Below are 22697 nucleotides of genomic sequence, written 5' to 3'. Positions count from 1 at the left end.
TTATCTCTATGGCCTTCAGTTCTTCCCTGGGAAAGTTGCACTCCCAACACTCACAGCTCCTCTCATTCGTTTTGTAAAACAAAATTTATTCTTAAGAAAATAAAGAAAATGCTCTCAATTCATAGCAAGCAAATAAAACCATCCTACTCACTAGTGAAGGCCGTCAGAAAAAAAACCCCTTTCAAGACAAGGCTAATGCCTAAAAAAATAACCCTCCCCCACCAGTCAAGGCCGAACACTTAATCACTCTCCGCTGAGCAACATTCAGTCTTAAAGCTTGTTACTTCCATACACACCTTAAAGTTGGGATTTATCTTAAAAATCAGTGACTCCCTAGCCATTACAGTTGTGAACTCATTAACATAATTAGCTAACGGTCTCTTACATTTTTGCTCCTTAGATTTCCGTTTATTTATTTGCATTATTTCGCCTTTCTCACGTGGACACAAGGCGATTAAAAGGCGAGTGAGTCAATAAAATCGATAGGATGGGACATCCAATGAACAACGAAGTAGGATTTGGGCTGGAGAACCAAGCAGAAATCTAAAAAAAGCAGAACTGAAGCAAGGTTAAGCGTTAATGTGACCGTTCTGCAATTCCTGGCAGTTTGTTTTCAGACCTCCTACGTAAAATGCCAGCCAAGCGAGGACCCACTCAATGTATCTGGAGAAGGGGCTTCTAGGCAATGAATATTTAGGCAAGAACAAAATGTTGTCCGCCTTTAAGGTGCCCTGTTTCGTTTTGCTGCAATGGATTAACCTGACTAACCCCCGCCCACACCGGAATGAATTTCCAGGGGTCTGGCAAGACGACTCTGCTGATGCTTGAATTTCGCATCATGCAAGGTGGTTTTTCAGCAAGCCCCAGTAAATCGAGCAAAGTCGATTTGGCTTCTGGCTTGCCCTTCCAGCAAGACGAGCCCTCCCCTTCTCAGTCCTTCACCCCCGGTTCTTGCTCTGCAGGGATGGTGTAGTGGTTAAAAGCAATGGTTTGGAGAGGGGGACTCTGATCTGGAGAACCGGGTTTGATTTCCCGCTCCTCCACATGAGCGGCGGAGGCTAATCTGGTGAACTGGATTTGTTTCCGCACTCCTCCACACAAAGCCAGCTGGGTGACCTTGGGCTAGTCACAGCTCTCTCAGCCCCACCCACCTCACAGGGTGTCTCTTGTGGGTAGGGTTGCCAGGTCCCTCTTCGCCACCAGCGGGAGATTTTTGGGGCAGAGCCTGAGGAGGGCGGGGCTTGTGGAGGGGAGGGGCTTCAATGCCATAGAGTTCAATTGCCAAAGTGGCCATTTTTCTCCAGGTGATCTGATCTCTATCGGCTGGAGATCAGTTGAATTAGCAGGAGATCTACTACTACTACCTGGCAGGGAAGATGATTGTAAGCCGGTTTGATTCTCCCTTAAGTGGTAAAAGTCGGCATATAAAAACCAACTCTTCTCCTCCTCCTCTCCTGCTGTATCATTACTGGCCTTGAGGCATTTGGTCTGGCCAGGTTCTCCTGTCTTTCTTTTCCATTGGATTAGTGAGATAAAGAGAGAAGGGAGCTGAACCACAGACAAGCAAACAAACATGCCAACAGCGTGTTCTTCAGGCACTCAACTTGCTTGAGGAACCACAGAGGGTAAGGGGGTTGCACAGACGGAGATGCCCCTTCCGGCCGTAGTGTGTACCACGAGCAGCTGGGACAGCCACAGAGGGAGGAAGAGCTATTTATTTATTTATTCCTTTGGCTTCTGGCTTGCCCTGCCTAGTAGAACCAGGTTCAGGGCATTTTATAACATTAAAACAGTTACACAATCATAAGACATCTTTAAAAATCTTTAAAGCTATAGATATTCAGCCTAAAAACACAACCTAACAGTAGATCGCACTGAAATCCAAGCTCGCCGATAAGGTAGACTATAAAGAGAGGGGCTGTGGCTCAATGGTAGAGCATCTGCTTGGTTCAATCCCCAGCATCTCCAGTTAAAGGGACTAGGCAAGCAGGTGATGTGAAAGACCTCTGTTTGAGACCCTGGAGAGTCGCTGCCAGTCTGAGTAGACAATACTGACTTTGATGGACCAAGGGTCTGATTCAGTATAAGGCCGCTTCATGTGTTCAGGTCCAGACCAGCCCCCCTAATTCAGACAGAAAAAGGCAGGAGAAGGTGGGGAAGCCATTACTGATTACTTCCTCAGCTGTCCTCAGTCGTACGCCTGGTGGAATACCTCTGTCTTACACGCCCTGCAGAATTCTTTCATGTCATGTAGGGCCCTGATGTTGCCAGGAAGAGCATTCCACCAGGCCGGAGCCAGGGCCAAGAAGACCCTGCCTCTTGTCAAGGACAGCCGCATGCTCTTAGGGCCGGGGACCACCAGTAGATTAGCATCTAATGAACGTAATGCCCTTTGGGGGGCTTTTCCAGGCACAGAAGGGCTTTGGGTCAGGAGCCTTCTTCTCACGCTTTGATAGCTTCATAAAGAAGCTATACTGCTGACTCAAAAGCTACATTATCTGCAATGCCTCCATTGGAACTGCTGTTATGCAGGACAGAAGCTTTCCTTTGCACAAAGTCGGCCAGCTTGTCACACAAAGTATGCCATAGAAATTAACAATGATGTATTCTGCTAGTTCCTCTGAATTCCCAGTATTAATTATTAAAAAAAAAACCTCTCTAACCCTTTATGTTGCTGGGGTATGCCTTTCCTCTTATATCTCCACAATGAAAAGGAGCTACAGGACAACTAACACAAAGTGTGGCGGGGAGTCAGGATGCCAGGGCCAGTCAGGGGTGCTAGAACCACCATGGTTTTCCTACAATAATCCTGGTTGCGTGATCAACCCTGAGACATTCACTTTCTTTCTTTTGTCTTTCTTTATTTTGGAAAAGATCTATCCTCAGGAGCGACACAGCATCCGGGTTCCTGAATCGGGAGAGCACTATGAACTTCACCTGTTGTATTACCTCCAGGAGAACCTGGGGTCCCGCATGGCTACATTGAAGGCGGTGCCGTGATGCTCCCCGCCCCCCCGAGGAGCTGTGGGCACCGACACACATTCAGCGGCTTAACCAAACGCAGAACCCGTGACCGTCCCGTCCCCTCCTAGTGCCTGCCTCTGGCGCAGATCGATCAAACTCGTACACCGCCTTGCTTCCTTCTTGTTTTTAAAAAAAGTCCGACTGGTGCCATACGAGAGGAGATGCCCGAACAGCAACCTCAATAATTTTAAATGTAAATAATAAAGTAAATGTCTGTGCTGCCTAGAAATAGAGTGACTCTTCTCTTAGGGCTGGTTTGCACCTGTGTGAGAGCCAGCATGGTGTAGTGGTTAAGAGCAGTGGTTTGGAGCTGTGGACTCTGATCTGGAGGACTGGGTTTGATTCCCCACTCCTCCACATGAACGGTGGAGGCTAATCTGGTGAACTGGATTTGTTTCCCCGCTCCTACACACGAAGCCAGCTGGGTGACTTTGGGCAAGTCACAGCTCTCTCAGCCCCACCTACCTCACAGGGTGTCTGTTGTGGGGAGGGGAAGGGAAGGTGATTGTAAGCCGGTTTGATTCTCCCTTAAGTAGTAGAGAAAGTTGGCATATAAAAACCAACTCCTCTTCCTCTTCTTCTTCTTCCTATATGGCTGGATTTCTGTCTGTGGTTTGACTGGCAAGGGAACGCGGGAACCAATTATCCTCAGTCTGCTGGGGCAGGAAACTACTTTCTGTGGCGTAAGTGGGCGCACTTGAACCATTTGTTGGCCAGAAGCGATCCGAGGTTGGGGGGAGATTGTAGGGAACAGTTTAGCATGGAACCTTTGGCTGAAGTCTGACAAATCCAGGAAGGATGTGTCTGTCAGTTATGTTAGATGGAACCTCCATGTTCAGAGGCAGTATGCATCCAGACGCCAGATTATAGCAACAAATAGCCAGGGTAGCCTACAGCCAGCTTGAGTTTCCAGACGTTTCCAGGCACCTGGTTGGCCACTGTGTGAACAGACTGCTGGACCTGATGGGCCTTGGTCTGATCCAGCAGGGCCTTTCTTATGACCTCTGTTGGGAACAGAGTACTGGGACAAGAAAGAGCTTGATCCAGTAAGGTGATTCTTCTGCCGCTTGAAGCCTCACTGAAACAAATGGGAGTCACATTGCTGGGCTGTTGTACGTTTCCTTGTCTGTTCAGCCAAGCTTGTGCGGGAGATGTTTCCCACGGAGTGATCTTTGAAATGGCTCTAGCGTGGTGTAGTGGTTAAGAGCGGTGGTTTGGAGCGGTGGATTCTGATCTGGAGAACCGGGTTCGATTCCCCTCTCCTCCACATGAGCGGCGGAGGCTAATCTGGTGAACTGAATCTGTTTCCCCACTCCTACACATGAAGCCAGCTGGGTGACCTTGGGCTAGTCACAGTTCTCAGAGTTCTCTCAGCCCCACCTACCTCACAGGATGACTGTTGTGGGGAGGGGAAGGGAAGCTGACTGTAAGCCGGTTTGATTCTTCCTTAAGTGGTAGAGAAAGTCGGCATATAAAAACCAACTCTTCTTATTCTATCGGACCCTCTCGACAGTGACATAACCTTGTGAAATCTGCTTCTTGTGTTAAATCACACAACACATAGTTAACTTGTGGTACTCCCTACCCCAGGATGTGGTGATGGCTGCCAACTTGGAAGGCTTTAAGAGGGGAGTGAACATGTTCATGGAAGGGAGGGGTATTCTTGTCTACTTGTAAAAATGGGTACTAGTCATGATGAATACCTATACTCTCCCGGATCAGAGGAGCAGGCCTATTATAGGTGCTGTGGAACACAGGCACAATAAGGCTGCTGCAGTTGTCTTGTTTGTGGGCTTCCTGGAGGCACCTGGTTGGCCACTGTGTGAACGGACTGCTGGACTTGATGGGCCTGGGTCTGATCCAGCAGGGCCTTTCTTATGTACTTCCCCAACCGCACACGCTTTCTGAGTGCTTAATAGCTGTTTACTTTGTCCAAAGCAAGCGAAGAGCTTGAACAGCTGCTAAAAAAAGAAACTGCATCACTAGAAACTGATATGTTTTGATACCTGGATTGATTTTCTCCTCTCACCCACCTTTTTTCTTTGCAAAACAGGATTTGTTTCTGAAGTCCAGCCACAAGTCTGTTCCAGAATCCATTTTACTAGTGTGAAATCTTGTGTTTCCGAATTTCGTGTGACTAGCGCTCCTTTTTATGGTGCTTGGTTTAAGACTCTTGCCAGGTTTTGCCCTTCATTTGTAAAGGGGGAGGGTGGGGTCTACCTCCCACAGACTTCAGGAAATGAAGTTCTAAAGCTTGTCGTGAAAAAACTCGCTCTTTGAGAAAACGTTGCAATTTGTGATCTATGCCCATGTTTTCTTGCTTGTTGCAATGCCTGGAGATTGTTCCTGCTGAGGTTGAGTGGGAAGGGAAGTCTTCAAGAGCCTGTCTTGAGAGCCAGCGTGGTGTAGTGTTTAAGAGCAGTGGTTTGAAGCAATGGACTCTGATCTGGAGAACTGGGTTTGATTCCCCAATCCTCCACATGAGCAGCAGAGGCGAATCTGGTGAACTGGATCTGTTTCCCCACTCCTCCATATGAAGCCAGCTGGGGGACCTTGGGCTAGTCACAGCTCTCTTAGAGTTCTCTCAGCCTCACCTACTGTGAGGGTTCCTGACCTCTCTGTGCAAATTCCATAAAATCACTTGCTCAGACAGTCATGTAGAAACAAGGAACTTTTATTGGAAGCTTCAGATGATACAGGCCGCACACTGATAAAAGTTGCAAGTGAGCAAGGCTTCTCAACTACAGAATTATATCCCCTACAGGGAAGCAAAAGGTCACACCTATGTTATGGGAAGCTACAAGATAGATGGGTACGGTACAGACATCAATCGCCCCCAGAGAGCTTGTTAGGGTTATCTACTTTCCAAGGCCGGAATTGGCAAGAGGGAGTGAACCAAAGCACAGCCGGGGAGGCACAGCAGGGGAGGCATCCGTGAGACATACCAGCCAGGGCCTGACAGATATAGAGCCTGAACTCAGGAAAGGCCAAATGGTCTGAACTGCTTTTACGAGTCCAGAGGGAGGGGGGAATTGGGACCACAGCACACAAAGACTTACAGACCCTCACATTCTGCCCCCCTTAAGGCCCCCCTCCCCCGAGTCCGGGCGGACGAGGGCGGTCTGGATAAGCAGAGTGGAATTCTCGAACCAAACGAGGGGCGGCCACATGGGGAGCTGCCACCCACTCATCCTGAGCGGAGCCCAGGTGTTTCCAACGTACCAAATAGAACAACTTTCCTTTTTTCAGTTTAGAATCCAAAACCCTAGACACTTCCAAATGCGTTTCCCCCCCCCCACACACAACTGTAGGAATCTCAGGCTTAGGAAGAGGATGGAACTGAGGGGCAGAAACGTACGGTTTCAGTAGACTGATGTGGAACACAGGGTGCACCCCCCGAAGAGACTTAGGGAGTTCCAATTCCACAGTAACGTCGTTGATCACCCGGGTAATGGGGAAAGGACCTACGTACTTGTCACTAAGCTTTTTACAAGGTCGAAGGGAGCGTAGGTTCTTGGTGGAAAGGTACACCTGTCCCCCCACTTTGAGTTCCCACCCCGGAGACCGATGTCTATCAGCTTGATCCTTGTATTTGCGTTTGGCCCTCTCCAGATTTTTCTGCAACCAGGGCCAAGTGGTTTGCACTACCTGTACCCATTCCTGAACCTCCTGCACCCCCTCGAGCTCGGGAGTGATGTTAGGAGAACCAAAGGGTCCAAAGTCTTTCCCATAGACCACACGAAAAGGACTGAAACCTGTGGAAGAATGGGGGGCATTATTGTATGCATATTCAGCAAAAGGTAACAATCGTCCTGGTGGTAATTGACCTAACACCTCAAATAGCATTCAACCACAGCATTGACACGTTCAGTTTGACCATCAGTCTGGGGGTGGTAAGCTGAAGAAAGTCCCTGCTCTTCCACCCCCATTACTTTTAGGAAGGCTCTCCAGAATTTGGCCACAAACTGGGCACACCTGTCGGAGAGGACCTTCCTCGGGATCGAATGATGCTTCACCACGTGATTAACAAACAGTCTAGCCAGTTTCTGAGCCGAAGGTAGCCCCGTACAAGGAACGAAGTGAACCTGTTTGGAAAATAAGTCAGTTATTACCCACAACACGGTTTTTCCCCGACAGGGGGGCAAGTCAGTGATAAAATCCATAGCGATCACTTCCCAGGGCATGGTCGGGGTTTCAAGCGGTTTCAAGAGTCCGGGAGTCTTCCCCATCCGTCTTTTGGCAGTGGCGCAGACGGGGCAGCTGCGCACATACAAGTCCACATCAGTTCTCATACCGGGCCACCAAAACTGCCGCCGCAATAGATGCAAGGTCTTGACAAACCCAAAATGACCTGCAAGTTTGGCCCCGTGAACCATTCCCAGTACCTCTTTCCGGAGGACCTCCGGGACATAGATTTTACCCCCCTGCGCCCACAAGGAGTCCTGTTGGGTGAGGTGCGCGGGGAGGACTTGCTGCTGTGCTTCCTTTAGAGAAGCGTCTCGGAGCCGCTGCAGAAAAGACTCCGGGATCCCCTTGGGGGGAGGGACGTTCTGGCGGTGGGATTGGGAGCGGGTGGTCACTGCGAGCCCCGAGGCTTCCCCCCTCTGCTCGGGGGTGAATAGGGAGTCTACCGGTCGATCGAAGTCATTGTGGTATTGGGGAAGTCTAGAGAGAGCATCAGCTAACGTATTGTCTTTCCCTGGCACATGTTTCAGAACAAAGCGGAACTTTGCAAAAAACGGAGCCCAACGAATCTGTTTCGCGTTGAGCTTCCTAGCCCCTTTCAAAGCCTCAAGGTTCTTGTGATCGGTGCACACCTCAAACGGGAACTCTGCCCCTTCCAGAAAATGTCTCCAAATGTTGAGGGCATGTTTAACAGCAGCTGCCTCCTTCTCCCAAATGGCCCAGTTAATCTCCGACTGAGAAAACTTTTTAGAGAAATAGGCACACGGTTTCAATTGGTCGTTCTCGTCCCGTTGTAAGAGAGCCCCCTCCCATGGCAACATCAGAAGCATCTACTTGAACCACGAATGGCTTATTACAATCGGGGTGCGCAAGAACAGGTTCGGACAAGAAAAGCAGCTTGAGCGCATCGAAAGCCTGCTGGCAGTCCGAAGTCCATTGCAATCTAGCTGAAGGCAGAGCGGCGTTCGCTCCCTTCCCTTTAGTGCGCAGGAGCGAGGTGAGAGGGAGCGCTACCTGGGCAAAATTAGGAATGAAGTTTCGGTAAAAGTTGGCAAAGGCTAAAAATTGTTGCAAATGCCTACGCGTGGTGGGAGGTTCCCAGTCCATTACCGCCCGAACCTTTTCGGGATCCATTTCCAAGCCTTGATGGGAAATTACATAGCCTAGGAAGGTGATGGAGGGTTGGTGGAAATCACATTTGGAACCTTAGCAAACAGTTTGTGCTCGCGCAGCCGCTGCAGCACTTCGCGCACCAGTTGAACATGCTCTTCCATGGTTTCAGAATAAATGAGGATGTCGTCCAGGAACACCACCATCCCTCGAAACAACAGATCATGTAGGACTTCATTAATTAATTGCATAAACACACTCGGAGCCCCCGAAAGTCCGAACGGCATCACTAAATACTCAAACATTCCAAAACAACTAGAAAAGGCAGTCTTTGGTTCGTCCCCTTCTCGTATGCGGATTCGGTGGTAAGCCTCCACCAAATCCAATTTGGTGAAGATCCGGCCCTCCTTCAATTGCGCGAGAAGGTCTGGAATGAGAGGGAGGGGGTATGCGTTAGACTGAGTGACCGCATTCAGTCTACGGAAATCAATACAGAGTCTTAAATCCCCCGTCTTTTTCTTGACAAAGAATGCAGGGGCCGAATAAGGAGCCTTGGACGGGCGGATGAAGCCCCGCGCCAAATTGGTGTCCAAATATTCTTGTAACACAGCCTTTTCATTTGGACTCATGGGGTATACCTTCCCTTTGGACAATTTGCCATCTCCCACTATTTCAATAGCACAGTCTGTTTCTCGGTGGGGGGGTAATTCGTCGCATTCCCGCACATCAAACACATCGGCGAACTGGGAATACTCGCGGGGGAGCTGGGGTGGAGCAGTCTCGGGAAAGGGGGCCCCCACGAGGGCGGCTGCTGGAGCGCTAAGCACCCTATCCTTGTCATGGAGTTCGCATGGGTTGCGAGGGAAGGTGAGCGTCCGCTTCACCCAGTCTATAGAGGGATTGTGTCCCAGCAACCAGTTCATCCCTAATACTATGGGAGCTATGGTAAAGTAAAGGCGCTCCCAATGTTCCCCTACAGACATGATGACCGCTGCGGTGCGGTGGGTTACGGGTCCCCTTTTAAAGTCACTGCCATCCATCTGGGAAAAGCGGATGGGTTCGGGTAGCCGTTTCCGCTTAACTTGCAGCAATTTGGCTGCCTCTTCGCTCATCATGGTGCGGGCACAACCCGAATCCACTAGGGCTGTGAATTCTAATGTGGGACCCCCTTTTGGTAGTGAAAGTTTGACTTTAACATACACATTGTCTTCTTGAGCGCTTACCATCAGTGGAGCTCCTTGCACAACGTTTGGAGCGGTCTGCTGAGGAGCCCCCCTTACAGCAGACCGACGGCGTTTTTTGCCGGCAGGTCCCAGTCCTCTTCCTCGCTGGAGGAAGGGGTTGTGGTATTTGTAATCCGCGACTCCGATGAGTCAAATGCTTCCATTGTAATCCTTGACCCCGATGGGTCGGTGGAGTCCGAGGCCACGACCTCGGTGCGGGTGTGCAGGGCTGAGGACGCGTTGCGTCGGCTCGGTGGTGGTGCGCCGCTTCGGCGGCGAGGTTGCCCCTCGGGAGAGGGCTTCTCAGGTTCGGTTGTGGTCGGACGGGTCGGTCCCGGGCGTCCGGGTCGAGAAGGGCATTGCGAAGCAAAGTGTCCTTTCCCCCCGCAAATGAGACAGACCCCGCTCTCAAAGCGCCTGCGGCGTTCGGCCATGGAGGGTCCACCCCCCGAGGGGGTGCGAGGGTCCTTTGGACCGCCGGGTCTGTCTCCACGGGGCTTGGTCTCTCGTCCGGTGCGTTGCCGGGACAGAAGCAGCAGTTGCTTTCGGTTTTCAATATCCGCGGCATGGCGAATCCAGCCTTCAACATCGGGAGGGTTGCCCTGCATGAAAGCCCAGTGTTGCAAGTCCGGGTTCAAACCTTCCCGGAAACACTGTACCCTGGTAGGTTCGCTCCAGTCCAAAACCCGACTCGAGAGCGACTGGAACTCGCTTGCATACTGCGTGACAGTTTTAGTTCCTTGGCGCAGTTGTTGCAAGGCCACCTTTGCTCGCTCACCCAAATGTGGGTCCTCAAATCGGTCGAAGGGCCACCATGAAGTCATCGAGGCTTCGCAAAACCGGGGAGCGAAGTTCATACTGCTGTACCATCCAGGCGGCCGCTTCCCCTTGTAGGAGAGAAGCGACGTATTGGACCCGGGAGTCTTCCGAAGCAAAAGTCCGGGCCTGCTCACGCATAAAAACGTCCACTTGTACCATGAAAAACGTTAGCTGGTCACTCGACCCGTCATACGTGATTTTCAAATCTCTGCGGGCCGGTGGAGCGGGACGAATGGGAGGTGCCTGGGGCGCGGGCGCCGGAGGCTCACCGTCCGGCGGAGCTACGGGTGGAGTCTGAATCTTCAGTGCATCCATGGCCCCGGCCATCTCCAGCATCACTGCTTGCATAGTATCCATCCGGTCCAGTAATTCCTGGCGCTCAGTCTGCCAGCGCAGCCGCTCCTCATCCATCTGATGAAGCAGCACGGCTTCCTTTCGGGCGGGATCGTCCTCGAACCCCAACCCGTGCACCACAGTCCGTCTTGACTGTGTGTCGCTCTTCGAAAGCGACCAATGCTTGGGAGTTTCCAACCAGCTCTCCAAGCGAGTTTGCTTGGGCTTTGTTCCCAAACCTGATCTGGAATCGGCTCCACTGGGCGTCTTCCCAGTCGACTTCCCTTCCGTAGGGGGTAGAACAGGTTTCGTGGGTACAGCATCGTCCTTCTTGTCGCCGTCATCCGGCTTGTCGTTGGTGTCCCCGTTGCCTGCCATAGCTGTCCAGGAACGGTCCAGGAGCAGGTCAACGCGGCAATGACTTGCAACTTAATGTGAGGGTTCCTGACCTCTCTGTGCAAATTCCATAAAATCACTTGCTCAGACAGTCATGTAGAAACAAGGAACTTTTATTGGAAGCTTCAGATGATACAGGCCGCACACTGATAAAAGTTGCAAGTGAGCAAGGCTTCTCAACTACAGAATTATATCCCCTACAGGGAAGCAAAAGGTCACACCTATGTTATGGGAAGCTACAAGATAGATGGGTACAGTACAGACATCAATCGGCCCCAGAGAGCTTGTTAGGGTTATCTACTTTCCAAGGCCGGAATTGGCAAGAGGGAGTGAACCAAAGCACAGCAGGGGAGGCACAGCAGGGGAGGCATCCGTGAGACATACCAGCCAGGGCCTGACAGATATGGAGCCTGAACTCAGGAAAGGCCAAATGGTCTGAACTGCTTTTACGAGTCCAGAGGGAGGGGGGAATTGGGACCACAGCACACAAAGACTTACAGACCCTCACACCTACCTCACAGGATGTCTGTTGTGGGGAGGGGAAAGGAAGGTGATTGTAAGCCGGTTTGATTCTCCCTTAAGTGGCAGAGAAAGTCGGCATATAGAAACACCAACTCTTCTTCTATTACTACTACTACTACTACTACTACTAACCTGGCCCTTTTGGAGGATTGATCCCACCTCTTCTGAAAGGTGGTTCTGTGTAGAGTTGGTTCCAGACTTTCAAAATGGCACACTGTTTGTCCTGCAAGTACAGTTAGTGTTTCTTCAAGCTTGCAAATGGCATAAAACAAATCCAGAGAGAAATGTTCACGCCGGTGGTTACCACTGTCCTGAAAGTCAACTATTTATTCCTCGACAGCTGTTCAAAGTCTGACGGGGGAGGGGGGCATCCTCAGCCCCTGAGAATCAATTGTTTGCATTCAGCTTTTGAAAAGGGAGAACACAGATTGCAGAATGATTTGCCCAGTTCAGTGTGGAACGTGGCCTTGGAGTGCCCGCTTCTGTGGATAATGCAATGCCTAGTCAACAAACGCCCACTGTGTACCTGGACAGACGGGAATCTCTCCCCACCCCCCAAGGATACTTCACTGTGCTTTCCCTCACACCAGGATACACTCAGGTGTTGGGTTTCAGGACACAAAGTCCCACCAGTTCAAAACTCCTGCCCGGAACTAAGCAGACTCAGATATCTGTGCGGGGATGGCTGTGTTCTCTTTTTTCACTTGTTGCAAAAGGCTGCCTGTATTGGGGTTGCAAATCTTTTATTAAGACTCACCTTAGGAATAATGCTAAATAAAGCAGCAGTTTTATTGATTCATCTCATCCCTTTTATCCCCCCTCCCCCCTACCAAGAGCTCAGGACAGGAGATTCATTTTTTTTAAAATATATGTGTGTGTTTAGTTCCATCAAATTGCTTCTGACTTTCGGTGTCCCAGAGGAGGGCAACGAAGATGGTGATGGGTCTGGAGACCAAGTCCTATGAGGAAAGGTTGAAGGAGCTGGGTATGTTTAGCCTGGAGAGGAGAAGACTGAGGGGTGATACGATAACCATCTTCAAGTACTTGAAGGGCTGTCGCATAGGGGAGGGTGCTGAGTTGTTTTTGGTTGCCCCAGAAGGTCAGACCAGAACCAATGGGTTGAAATTAAATCTAAAGAGTTTTTGGTTAAACATTAGGAAGAACTTCCTGACATTTAGCGCGGTTGCTCAGTGGAACAGGCTTCCTCGAGAGGTGGTGGGCTCTCCTCCTTTGGAGGTTTTTAAGCAGAGGCTAGATGGCCATCTGTCAGCAATGCAGATTCTGTGAACCTAGGCTGATCATGAGAAAGGGCAGGAAGGGTCGTGTTAGTGTTCAGCTCTTGTGGCCTTTTCTTACATGCCCAGGGTAATGCTGGTCTCCACTTGAAGGTCAGGAAGCAATTTTTCTCCAGGCCAGATTGTCCAGGGACCCTGGAGGGGTTTCCCCCTCATCTTCTGGGCATGGAGTAGGGGTCACTGGGGGTGTGGGGGGGAGGTAGTTGTGAATTTGCTGCATTGTGATCCTGGTGGTCCCTTCCGACTCTGATTCTAAAGACCTGTCTGCTTGAGACGGTGGAGAGCTGCTGCCAGTCGAAGTAGACAATACTAACCTTGATGGACCAAGAAGCTAATTCAATAAATAAGGCAACTGCATGCATTTGACAATGTTTTACCAATAATAGGTCCCAGAAAATAAGGGCAGTTTAAATACAGTACATGAAGCTGCCTTATATTGAACCAGACCATTGGTCCATCAAGGTCACTATTATCTATTCAGACTGTTTATGCCAATAAAGGTTATATGTATATATGTATGTATTCAGACTGGCAGCAGCTCTCCAGGGTCTCAGGCAGAGATCCTTCATAGCACAGATACTGGGGATAGAACCTGGGACCTTCTAGGTACTAAACAGGTGCTTGCACGTGACCCACAGCCCCTCCCCATATTTAAATATCAATATGGGCATATATGCATTTTTGAGCAAGGTTCACAAATCTGTTTTTTATTTTAATTCCAGTATAAAATCCTGCTGGAATAAAACAAGTGGATCGTCTTTAAGGCTGTGGCTCAGTGGTAGAGCATCTGCTTGGCAGGCAGAAGGTCCCAGGTTCAATCCCTGGCATCTCCAGTTAAAGGGACTAGGCAAGTAGGGGATGTGAAAGATCTCTGCCTGAGACCCTGCAGAGCCGCTGGCAGTCAGAGTAGACAATACTGACTGATGGACCAAGGGTCTGATTCAGTATAAGGCAGCTTCATGTGTTCACTAGACTCCTGTCTATTTTTGAGTCAAGAAAAAAAATATTTTGAGTTGTAAGGGACTCTTGTTACCAGCAGGGGGTGCTCCAACACAAGGGATCTGCAACTTTTGGGGTGGGGGGGGAAGGGTGATCACCCTGAAACTGTTGGGAAGGGTGATCCTTTCTTTGTTTTAGCCCAATTCTCATTTAAGTCCATGCTATTGAGGCTATTTAATTCGTGTTTTTCCCCCCACTCAGCCTTATGGGAAGAGTGCAAACCACCTCTGCTCATCTCTTGCTTTGAAAACCCCATGAGGAGGAACTTTCCTCTATTTCTGTCCTTTATGCTCACGGACCAACAGGTCATGAGCAAAACAAATACAATAAGTTCGGTAATACAGAGATAATCAACCATACAGAAATACAAAATCCAGAATATACAGTTAGAAGAAAGTATCATTAAAAGCCACTGCTGAGCCCAGTGGACTGAATTGGTGTAAAATAGCCTCATGTTTATTTGGGGAGTGAGCCCCTCTCCATATCTTTCTGGCTGTGTGTTTTTTTGTAAGGGTTACCCTTTAAAATTCTGGCAGGCTTTGGAATGGTTTTGTAATGTTTGGACTTAGAATCATAGAACCAAAGAGTTGGAAGGGGCCATGCAGGCCATCTAGTCCCACCCCCTGCTCAATGCAGGATCAGCCTAGAGCATCCTTGACATGTGCTTGTCCAGCCTCTGCTTAAAGACCGCCAGTGAGGGGGAGCTCACCACCTCCCTAGGCAGCCAGTTCCACTGCCGAACAACTCTTATGTAAAAAATGTTTTCCTAATACCCAGCCGGTACCTCTCTGCATGCAATTTAAACCCATTATTGCGAGCCCTGTTCCTCCGCTGCCAACAGGAGCAGCTCCCTGCCCTCCTCAAAGTGACAGCCCTTCAAATACTTAAAGAGAGCAATCCTGCCCCCCCCTCAACCTCCTCTTCTCCAGATTCAACGTTTCCAGGCCCCTCAGCCTTTCCTCGCAGGGCTTGGTCTCCAGGCCCCGGATCATCTTCATCATTCTCCTCTGCACCCACCCAATTCTGTCCTCATCCTTTTTGAAGTGAGGCCTCCAGAAATGCAGACAACACTCCAGGTGTCGCCTGACCAATGCAGTGTACAGTGGAACTGTGACATCTTGCAATTTGGATGTTATGCCTCTGTGTTTATAAACTTGTGTTTATAATTGTTGGCTGCTGTTTTGCAAAAGGTTTTGCCAACTCCGGGAAGATTCCTGGAGATTTTGAGAGTAGAGCCTGGGGGTGGCTGGGTTTGGGGAGGGGAGGGACTTCTGCAGGGTCGATGCTGTAGAGTCCACCCTCCAGGGCACTATTTGTAGGGTTGCCAGGTTTTTTACCCGCTTTGCCACCAGCGGGAGGTTTTTGGAGGAGGGTGGGGTTTGAGGTGGGAAGGGACTTCAATGCTATAGAGCAGGGGTGGGGAACCTTTTTCCTGCCAAGGGCCATTTGCTCATTTATAACATCATTTGGGGGCCATAACCAGGTGTAGATCTCCCGGCGCGTGGGGGCGAGAGGCTAGGGTTGCCAGGTCTCCAGCCACCAGCTGGAGGTTGGCAACCACAGGGGAGGCCATGAAGAGACGGCCTGGAGGGCACCCCCGCTCCCCCTCCCTCCCCCTCCCAGGTGGGAGGGCAGCCAACGGTGGGGCCCAAGCAAACGAGGCGGGGGGGCGCAGCCCGCAGCCGATCCTAAGGGAAGGGAGGGAGGAAGGAAGGAAAACAGAGAAATAGAGGGGGAGAAAAGGACGGAAGGAGACAAAGAAAGAGACGAGGGAGAGAGGGGGAGAAAGGAGAAAGAGTGACAGAAAAAGAGGGAGAGAAAAAAGCCTTCCCCCCCACACACACACACACCCCGCACACTCTGGCCCCACGCAACCAGGCCCCAGGCTCCCCACCTCCCCAACACACACGGCAGCACACGCAGCCTTGTGCGACCGGGCCCCAGCCTCCACGCCCCCCCACCCCCCTACCCCGAGTCCACAAAAGGCCCTCCAAGCCCGATCGACTCCCCGCGCGCATGTTTCGCTGCCGGGAGCCACCGGCCTCTCCCCCACCCCCCTCGCCCCTTGACAGGCGGCGAGAGGGGCTTACAGTGTGCTGCGGCATTCCTGCATGCTGCGACTGTAGGGGGCAGCCTGGGGGGAAGCGTCTCTCCCCCCTCCTCTTGCCAACCAACAGTCGACGAGAGGAGGTCCAAAGGGCGCCGTGGCCCCAGGAACACCCTTGGGGAGGGCTGCGCTGTGCTGCGCCTCCGCGGCTGGGCCCCGGAGCTCCTGAGGGCCACTGAAAATGTCCTCGGGGGCCGCATACGGCCCTCGGGCCGGACGTTCCCCATCCCTTCTATAGAGTCTAATTGCCAAAGCAGACATTTTCTCCAGGTGAACTGATCTCTATCAGCTGGAGATCAGTTGTAATAGCAGGAGATCTCCAGCTAGTACCTGGAGGTTGGCACCTTTGGACTTTACATCTGATCATCTTCCAATTGTTGGATTTGCTCCACATCCACCCTTGGAGATAGCCATTGGGCTTTTTTTGTGTTTATTGAACTTTGTTGTATAGTTGAACATTTGTGTAGTATTTGTTGCATGTGTATGTAATTGCATTGCTTAACTTTGAATAATATTGTTGTTATATTGATACTTCGAGCCTACCCTGTTTGGTTCTTACTACTTCATATTAACAGTGGATTTGAGTTTTTCTTGTAGTACCTGGAGGTTGGCAACCCAGTTGAACTGATTCCTGTAGTCTAGAGATCAGTTAAAATTCCAGGAGATTTCCAGGCCCCACCTGGAGGAGAGCAACCCTATTTTGTAATCATACTGTCCTGTTTTAAAATAGTCTATGCAACTTAGGCCAAGGTAATGCATACAGTTTCCCCCCCCAGCCCGGGTAAATTTGATCCTGGCTGAAACGAAGAATAAAGTGGACCATGCGTTTTTGGAAAAGCAGCATATTAGTGTTTGATATATATAATTTAAAAAAAAAAAACGTTTTGCATTCTGATCAAATACAAAAAAGTTTCAAGAGAGCTTAAAAGTCCAGTGAATTTAATTGTTAGGGGATAGCAAAAGACATACACAATCACCATGACACACACCCCCCCCCAAAGAGATGTGGTGCTGAACTCAAACTCGCAACAAACTGAATTGTTGACAACATGCTGACGTTCCAGGTACCAAAAAATGTACTGCCTGAGGTGGACTGCCTCCACCTACTCTGGGGATAAGAGCTTGCCCTGTTTATTGAGGCCTAATCTCTTGCAAAGATGGCAAATGCCAAGCGATAACTGAGCAATGCCTCCAGAAAATGAAGCGTCAGATAGCGGTCTGCTGAATCTTACCGCCTCCCCCCCCCCGCCCCACTTATTTAAAACACAGCTCTTGTTTGACAAGCATCGGAGAGCATATAAATCATCAAAACAAGACAGGGAAAAGATGAGTTTACAGTGAGAGCGTTTTTCTGGGCCCCTGATTAATAGGGAGTGCGGTTTCGACAGCTGCGCTGATGGAAAAACCCTGCCTTTATGTTAAAATGGATTATGAAGTAGGCCGGAGCAGGAACACAGAGTGAGCGGGTTTCCAGGAAGCGTTGGTTTCTGTCGCTCAAGATGCAGCCCCCCCCCCCTCACAACACTGGTGTCGTTTTACTGCTGGAGTTAAATGTGGGACTGAAGTTCTTTCTTTCTTTTCCTCCCTATTCTTAGACTGAGGTCTTGAACAATAAAACCATAAAACTTAAATAAGGCCCCTCTCTTCATGTTTTTAGAAGAGTGAAGGGAATAATATCTGGGGTTTAAACTATGTGTCTGGTCCATTCCCTCATTAAAAGAAAGGAACTTTGTGACCGGTCAGATTCAGGTTTGCATTCATCCTGTCAGAGAACACCTTTCTCCTTGAAAAACCGCCCTGTGTGAAGATGTCTGTGGAAGAGTCTGCGTTCCTGCTTTGAGCAGAAAGATTTGCTCTTCTTGCATACCCGCCTTGCAGGGCTGTGGCTGTCTCAGGTGTGTCCATGTAATACAGTACATAAAAAGGCACAAGGGATCTAAAAAGGCAAATGCGATCATAGGCTGTATCAGAAAACAGAACCTTTATTGGCATTAACAGTAACAAAACAAACATGTAAAGCAGCTAGATATGGATCTAAAAAAGAATAAATACACAGTTCATCGGTAAATATTATAATAAACAATTAAATGAGGGTTCCCCTCCTTCTTTCTCCCTCCTTTAGGACCTTGGCCAGGAACTCGGCTACTTGAGTGGTAACTTCAAAGCTTTTGTCATCCAATAAATGGGCTATGTTTCCAGTAGTCATTGCAATAGTAAATTGAGGAAGGGGGCTAATTAAGCTGCATCGAAGCTGTGTGAAAAGTGGACAGTACAAGAGAATATGTTGTATTGTGTCAGGTTCTTTGCATTGACACCTACAATATCTTGCTTCGCGTGGTATTCCCTTGTATCTACCACTAACAACAGCTGAAGGGAATATATTAAATCTGGCCAACAAAAATGCTCTACGGTGAGAGGGTATAGTTAAGTTAAAAAAATACTGGGCCATAGAGTTTGTTTGATAAGAAAGGCCTAAGAAACGAGGGGAGCAGATACCTTCAGCACCGGCTTTTATTATTTGGGAATCACTGTCCCATATCCTTTTTTGGATTGACCTAAAAATATATAATTCACTGGAATTGGACAAGGAATCAAGATCAATCCCGAGTGAACTGATCCTATTTAAGATAAGCCGAGACCATCTAGAAACAGTTGAGTCAGTATGTAAAGCTGCCAATAAACTACTTGGGGGGGATCGAAAATGAGAGCGTAACCAGTATTTGATAGTAGTGATCCAAGCACCAGATTCTATCGTGTGCAGTCCCAGCTCAGCGCACAGAGAGAAATAACAAACAGAGTTTGTGACGCCAAGGATGCGTCTCAAAAAAACTGCCCTGAGACGCTCCACTTCTTTATTAAAACCCTGGATCCAAACTGGGATTCCATACAAAAGTTGCGGAATCACAGTGGCTTGGAAAATCTGTAAGGCGGCCGGAACAAAATGGTTACCCTTCTTATAGTAAAAACGAGTTATTGCAGCCATCTTATTTTTGGCCAAGGTTAGGGACTGATTACGGTGGGCAATCCATTTTAAATTATAATGAAAAGAGACCCCCAAATATTTGAACGTTTTCACTTGTTCGATTTCTCTTCCCTCAATTTTCCAAACTGATTGCTTCCAAGTCTTAGAAAAGATCAGGATCTTGGTCTTATCAAAATTAATAGACAGAGAATTCCGTTTACAGAATAGGATAAAAGAAGCTAATAAACGTTTAAGACCCATCTTTGAAAGGGATAGGACTGCTGCGTCATCCGCATATAACAGAATAGGGACTTTCTCAGAGCTTAGCTTAGGTGCATGACCATCAGTATTAGCTAAAAAAGCTAAGATCTGAAATAAATAAATTAAATAAGGATGGTGCCAGTACACAGCCTTGCTTTACGCCCTTTGTCACCGGGATTTTTTGGGTTAAAAGGCTCCCCTCATCGAATCTAACTTGACAGGTATTGGATGTATGGAGGTTACGTAATAAAAACAAAAGGCGTTGGTCAAGGCCCATATGGCATAGTTTCTCCCATAAAATCTGTCTATCGACTGTGTCAAACGCTCTTTGAAGGTCGATAAAAGCAACATATAACTTTCCTCTAGGGAACTTAAGATATTTTTCTGCCAAAAATGCAAGAACTGTGCAATGATCTGTTGTAGAATGGCTAGGTAAAAATCCAATTTGCTCTTTCCCTGGGAGATTATGAAGGACCATCCATTCAGATAATTTCTTGAGGAGATGCTTGGCATAGAGCTTTCCTATAATAGACAAAAGACTAATTGGTCTGTAATTTTCTGGTTTACTGGGATCACCTTTCTTAAACAATGGTATTATGATAGAATTCAGCCACGAATCTGGGAGGATACCAAATTTGTCTATAAGCGTGAAGAGGTGTGCGAGTGGCGGGGCCCACCAATCGGAATTACTCCTTAGGAGCTCTGCAAGAATACCATCGGGTCCCGGGGCTTTGCCCAATTTTAAGCTAATAATATGTTCTCTCATCTCGTCACAGGTGACAGGAGGCCATTCTGGTACATCAGGGGCTATAAAAGATTCTCTGTTAGAAACCCCTGGGGACTTCACATTAAAAACATTAGAATAGTGCAAAAACCATGCCTGAGCATGAATTAAACTTGGAGAGTTGGCGCCAACCGAATAATTAAGTCCTGAAATTAGTGACCAGAAAGCTTTGCTATTTTTACTATTAAATGCTTGGAATAACTGCGACCATTTCTCCATAGCAAAAGCATGTTTTTTTCCGGCTAGCAAAAATTGGTACCCCTTTCTCTTTTCGCAGTACACTGAAGGGACCCAAGGTAACAGGCCTGAATGCATCAACTTAAACAGATGGCGAAGCTCTTTCTTTGCAGCAAGGCATTCAACATCAAACCAGGTGCTATTTAGGCATTTAGAGGACCTATGACTAATTGGTTGAGCAAAGTCACCAAGTCTGTCAACAATATTGTTATATATTGACAATGCCACCATTGGGGTTTCAGCATTTAGTAGTTCATTAAATAACTGCTGCCCAGTATCACTATGTATCCATTGCTGAATTTGGGTCGCAGTAGATGGAGACCATTTAATCCTCTTATACTTGCTGACAGTGTGATCCTGATCCTGGTTCGACAAAAAGGGCTTGGCAGGTTCACAACTAGTCTTAAAAGTCAGGAGCAAGGGTAGATGATCACTTTCTGATCGATTGCCAACTACATAATTGACAATGTGATCACTTAGGTCAGCTGAATGGACTGCAAAATCAACAACACTACAACTGCGCGGGGAGATATAAGTGTACTGGCCAAAGGGATCATATTGTAAAGAACCATTCAGTATACATAGATTAAAATTCACACAAAGTTCCACCAAATGATGACCAGTTTTATTATTATACGGTTCCTCCCACTACTGATTAGAAGGAGGATTTATGGCACCTGGTAAAACGCCCAAGAGATCCAGATGGCGTCCCGAGTGTTCCAGCTTCAAAACAATCCAAACTTGATGATTTCTTCCTCTCCCCTGAGAGGGGGAGTAGATGCTATGCTTATAATGTTGAAACAACAAATCGTTTTGCCCCTCTGGAGTCTCCAAGGGAAGAAGGAGGAGAAGAAATTTCCCCCGATGATGACATCCTAGCTTTAAGGGCACAGTCTCCTGAGCCTCCTGAGTTGCAAAGTCCCTCCCCTGGAGTAGTGAATAATTCGGATGAGCTTTCACTCACTGAGAGTCATTTGGCTCTGACTGCTAGAACAGTAGACTGTATATTTGGTCATATCCATGATATTTCCAAACAAATTAAGCAGTTGAGGATGGAGGTAGCCGGACTATATGATTTATGCAAAAAGACTTTAAGTAACACCGGACTCCGGGCTACTGATTTACAGCCCAAACAAGCTTGTACTGATAGGAATCATCGCAGCAATTTTCGGATGCCTGAAAAGAGCCTGACTGAAAGTAGTAACCAGCTAATACTCAACCCTGAAAAAGTATGTCTAACTATCTGCAGTCCTTTTGGCCAGGCACCTGATTGGCACGGCCTCTATAGGGTTAAATCACACCTGTCTGCATTACTCAGGTTTGATCATGTTAAAGTGGACCTTCTCCAGATACAACAACTCAATCCTCCTAATCAGGTGCAAAGGGTCCTTCTCACCTTTGCTTCAACTAGAATACCTTCCCTGATTCATAGATGGGAAAAAAGATTTAGGAGCAGAGGAGTTTTTCCTGTGAGGGTCTTTACGAATACAATTACTAACCCTCTGGTTGTTAAGCTTCCGGCACCGACCAATACCATTCCTGATTCCATGGAGGAGGAATGGATAGGAGCTGACACCCCCCAAAGGATGGGAACCGACAACCCCCAAAATGATTTAATATCTTGTGATACGCAGCCAATTTTGGAAAGCGGGCTGACCATGCATAACCAGCATTACATGGCTGAAAATACTACCAAACTGAAGGCTGTGCCCGATGCTGGAATTCAGAAGGAGGCCGAGGACAGCACAACCTCACAAAACCTTCAATTAGTATCTACCTCTCCTGAATTATTGTCGGAAGTTGATAACATGGAAGAGTGTATTCAGGAGACTTTTGTTGACCTATCCAATCAAGATCAACAATGGATTATGGATAGACTGGACTGCCTGAAGGAGGAATTAGCAAAACAAAGATCACAAAAACGGTCATTTACCTCACGGCCACAAGAAGCCCCATGGGTCAGGAATGACCCGGTGCTTGCACAGGGGACGTTTACCTTTACTTACACAAGAAACAATGGACACGAAGTGGGACTCCCTTTCAAGAGCGGGATCAGTGCAGTCCTCAAGAGGCCATAATGTGGGAACGATAGAGATGCACCCAGCCCTATCACCGAATAGTAATGCTGAGATAAATAATCTGCAATGCCCCAATAATGGCTGTGTTTGTTCAGAACACAACAGGGCCCTAAATACAATATCTGAACTAGACTGACTAAATTTTAATACTAAAAAAGGGTGTAGAATTCAGGGTCAAATTTGTCACTTTATATCTTGGAACATTGCTGGCTGGGGAAGCAAAAGCAGGGATCCTGACTTGCTAAACTTTTTGAAGGGTTTTGATATTATTTTTTTACAGGAGACTTGGTCTCTTACTGATATTTCTTATTATGGCTTTACTTCATATGCCCTCCCAGCTCATAAAACTAATATCAAGGGCC

At 48.3% G+C, this 22697-nt stretch overlaps 1 protein-coding gene across 1 annotated transcript in view; it reads left to right on the top strand.

Moving 5' to 3' along the window:
* DPP8 (dipeptidyl peptidase 8) overlaps positions 1-3001 on the top strand; it is a 54036-nt gene extending 51035 nt beyond the window's left edge. The window contains exon 20 of the mRNA XM_056865828.1: positions 2875-3001. Within this exon, the coding sequence (XP_056721806.1) occupies positions 2875-3000 (126 nt within the window). The 3' untranslated portion in view covers position 3001. The remainder of the gene's footprint in view (positions 1-2874) is intronic.
* Positions 3002-22697: the final 19696 nt, after the last annotated feature.

Source organism: Euleptes europaea, chromosome 20, assembly GCF_029931775.1.
Source record: "Euleptes europaea isolate rEulEur1 chromosome 20, rEulEur1.hap1, whole genome shotgun sequence".
NCBI lineage: Eukaryota > Metazoa > Chordata > Lepidosauria > Squamata > Sphaerodactylidae > Euleptes > Euleptes europaea.
The sequence above is the reverse complement of the archived record's forward strand: the minus strand, read 5'-3'. Positions and strand labels throughout refer to the sequence as shown.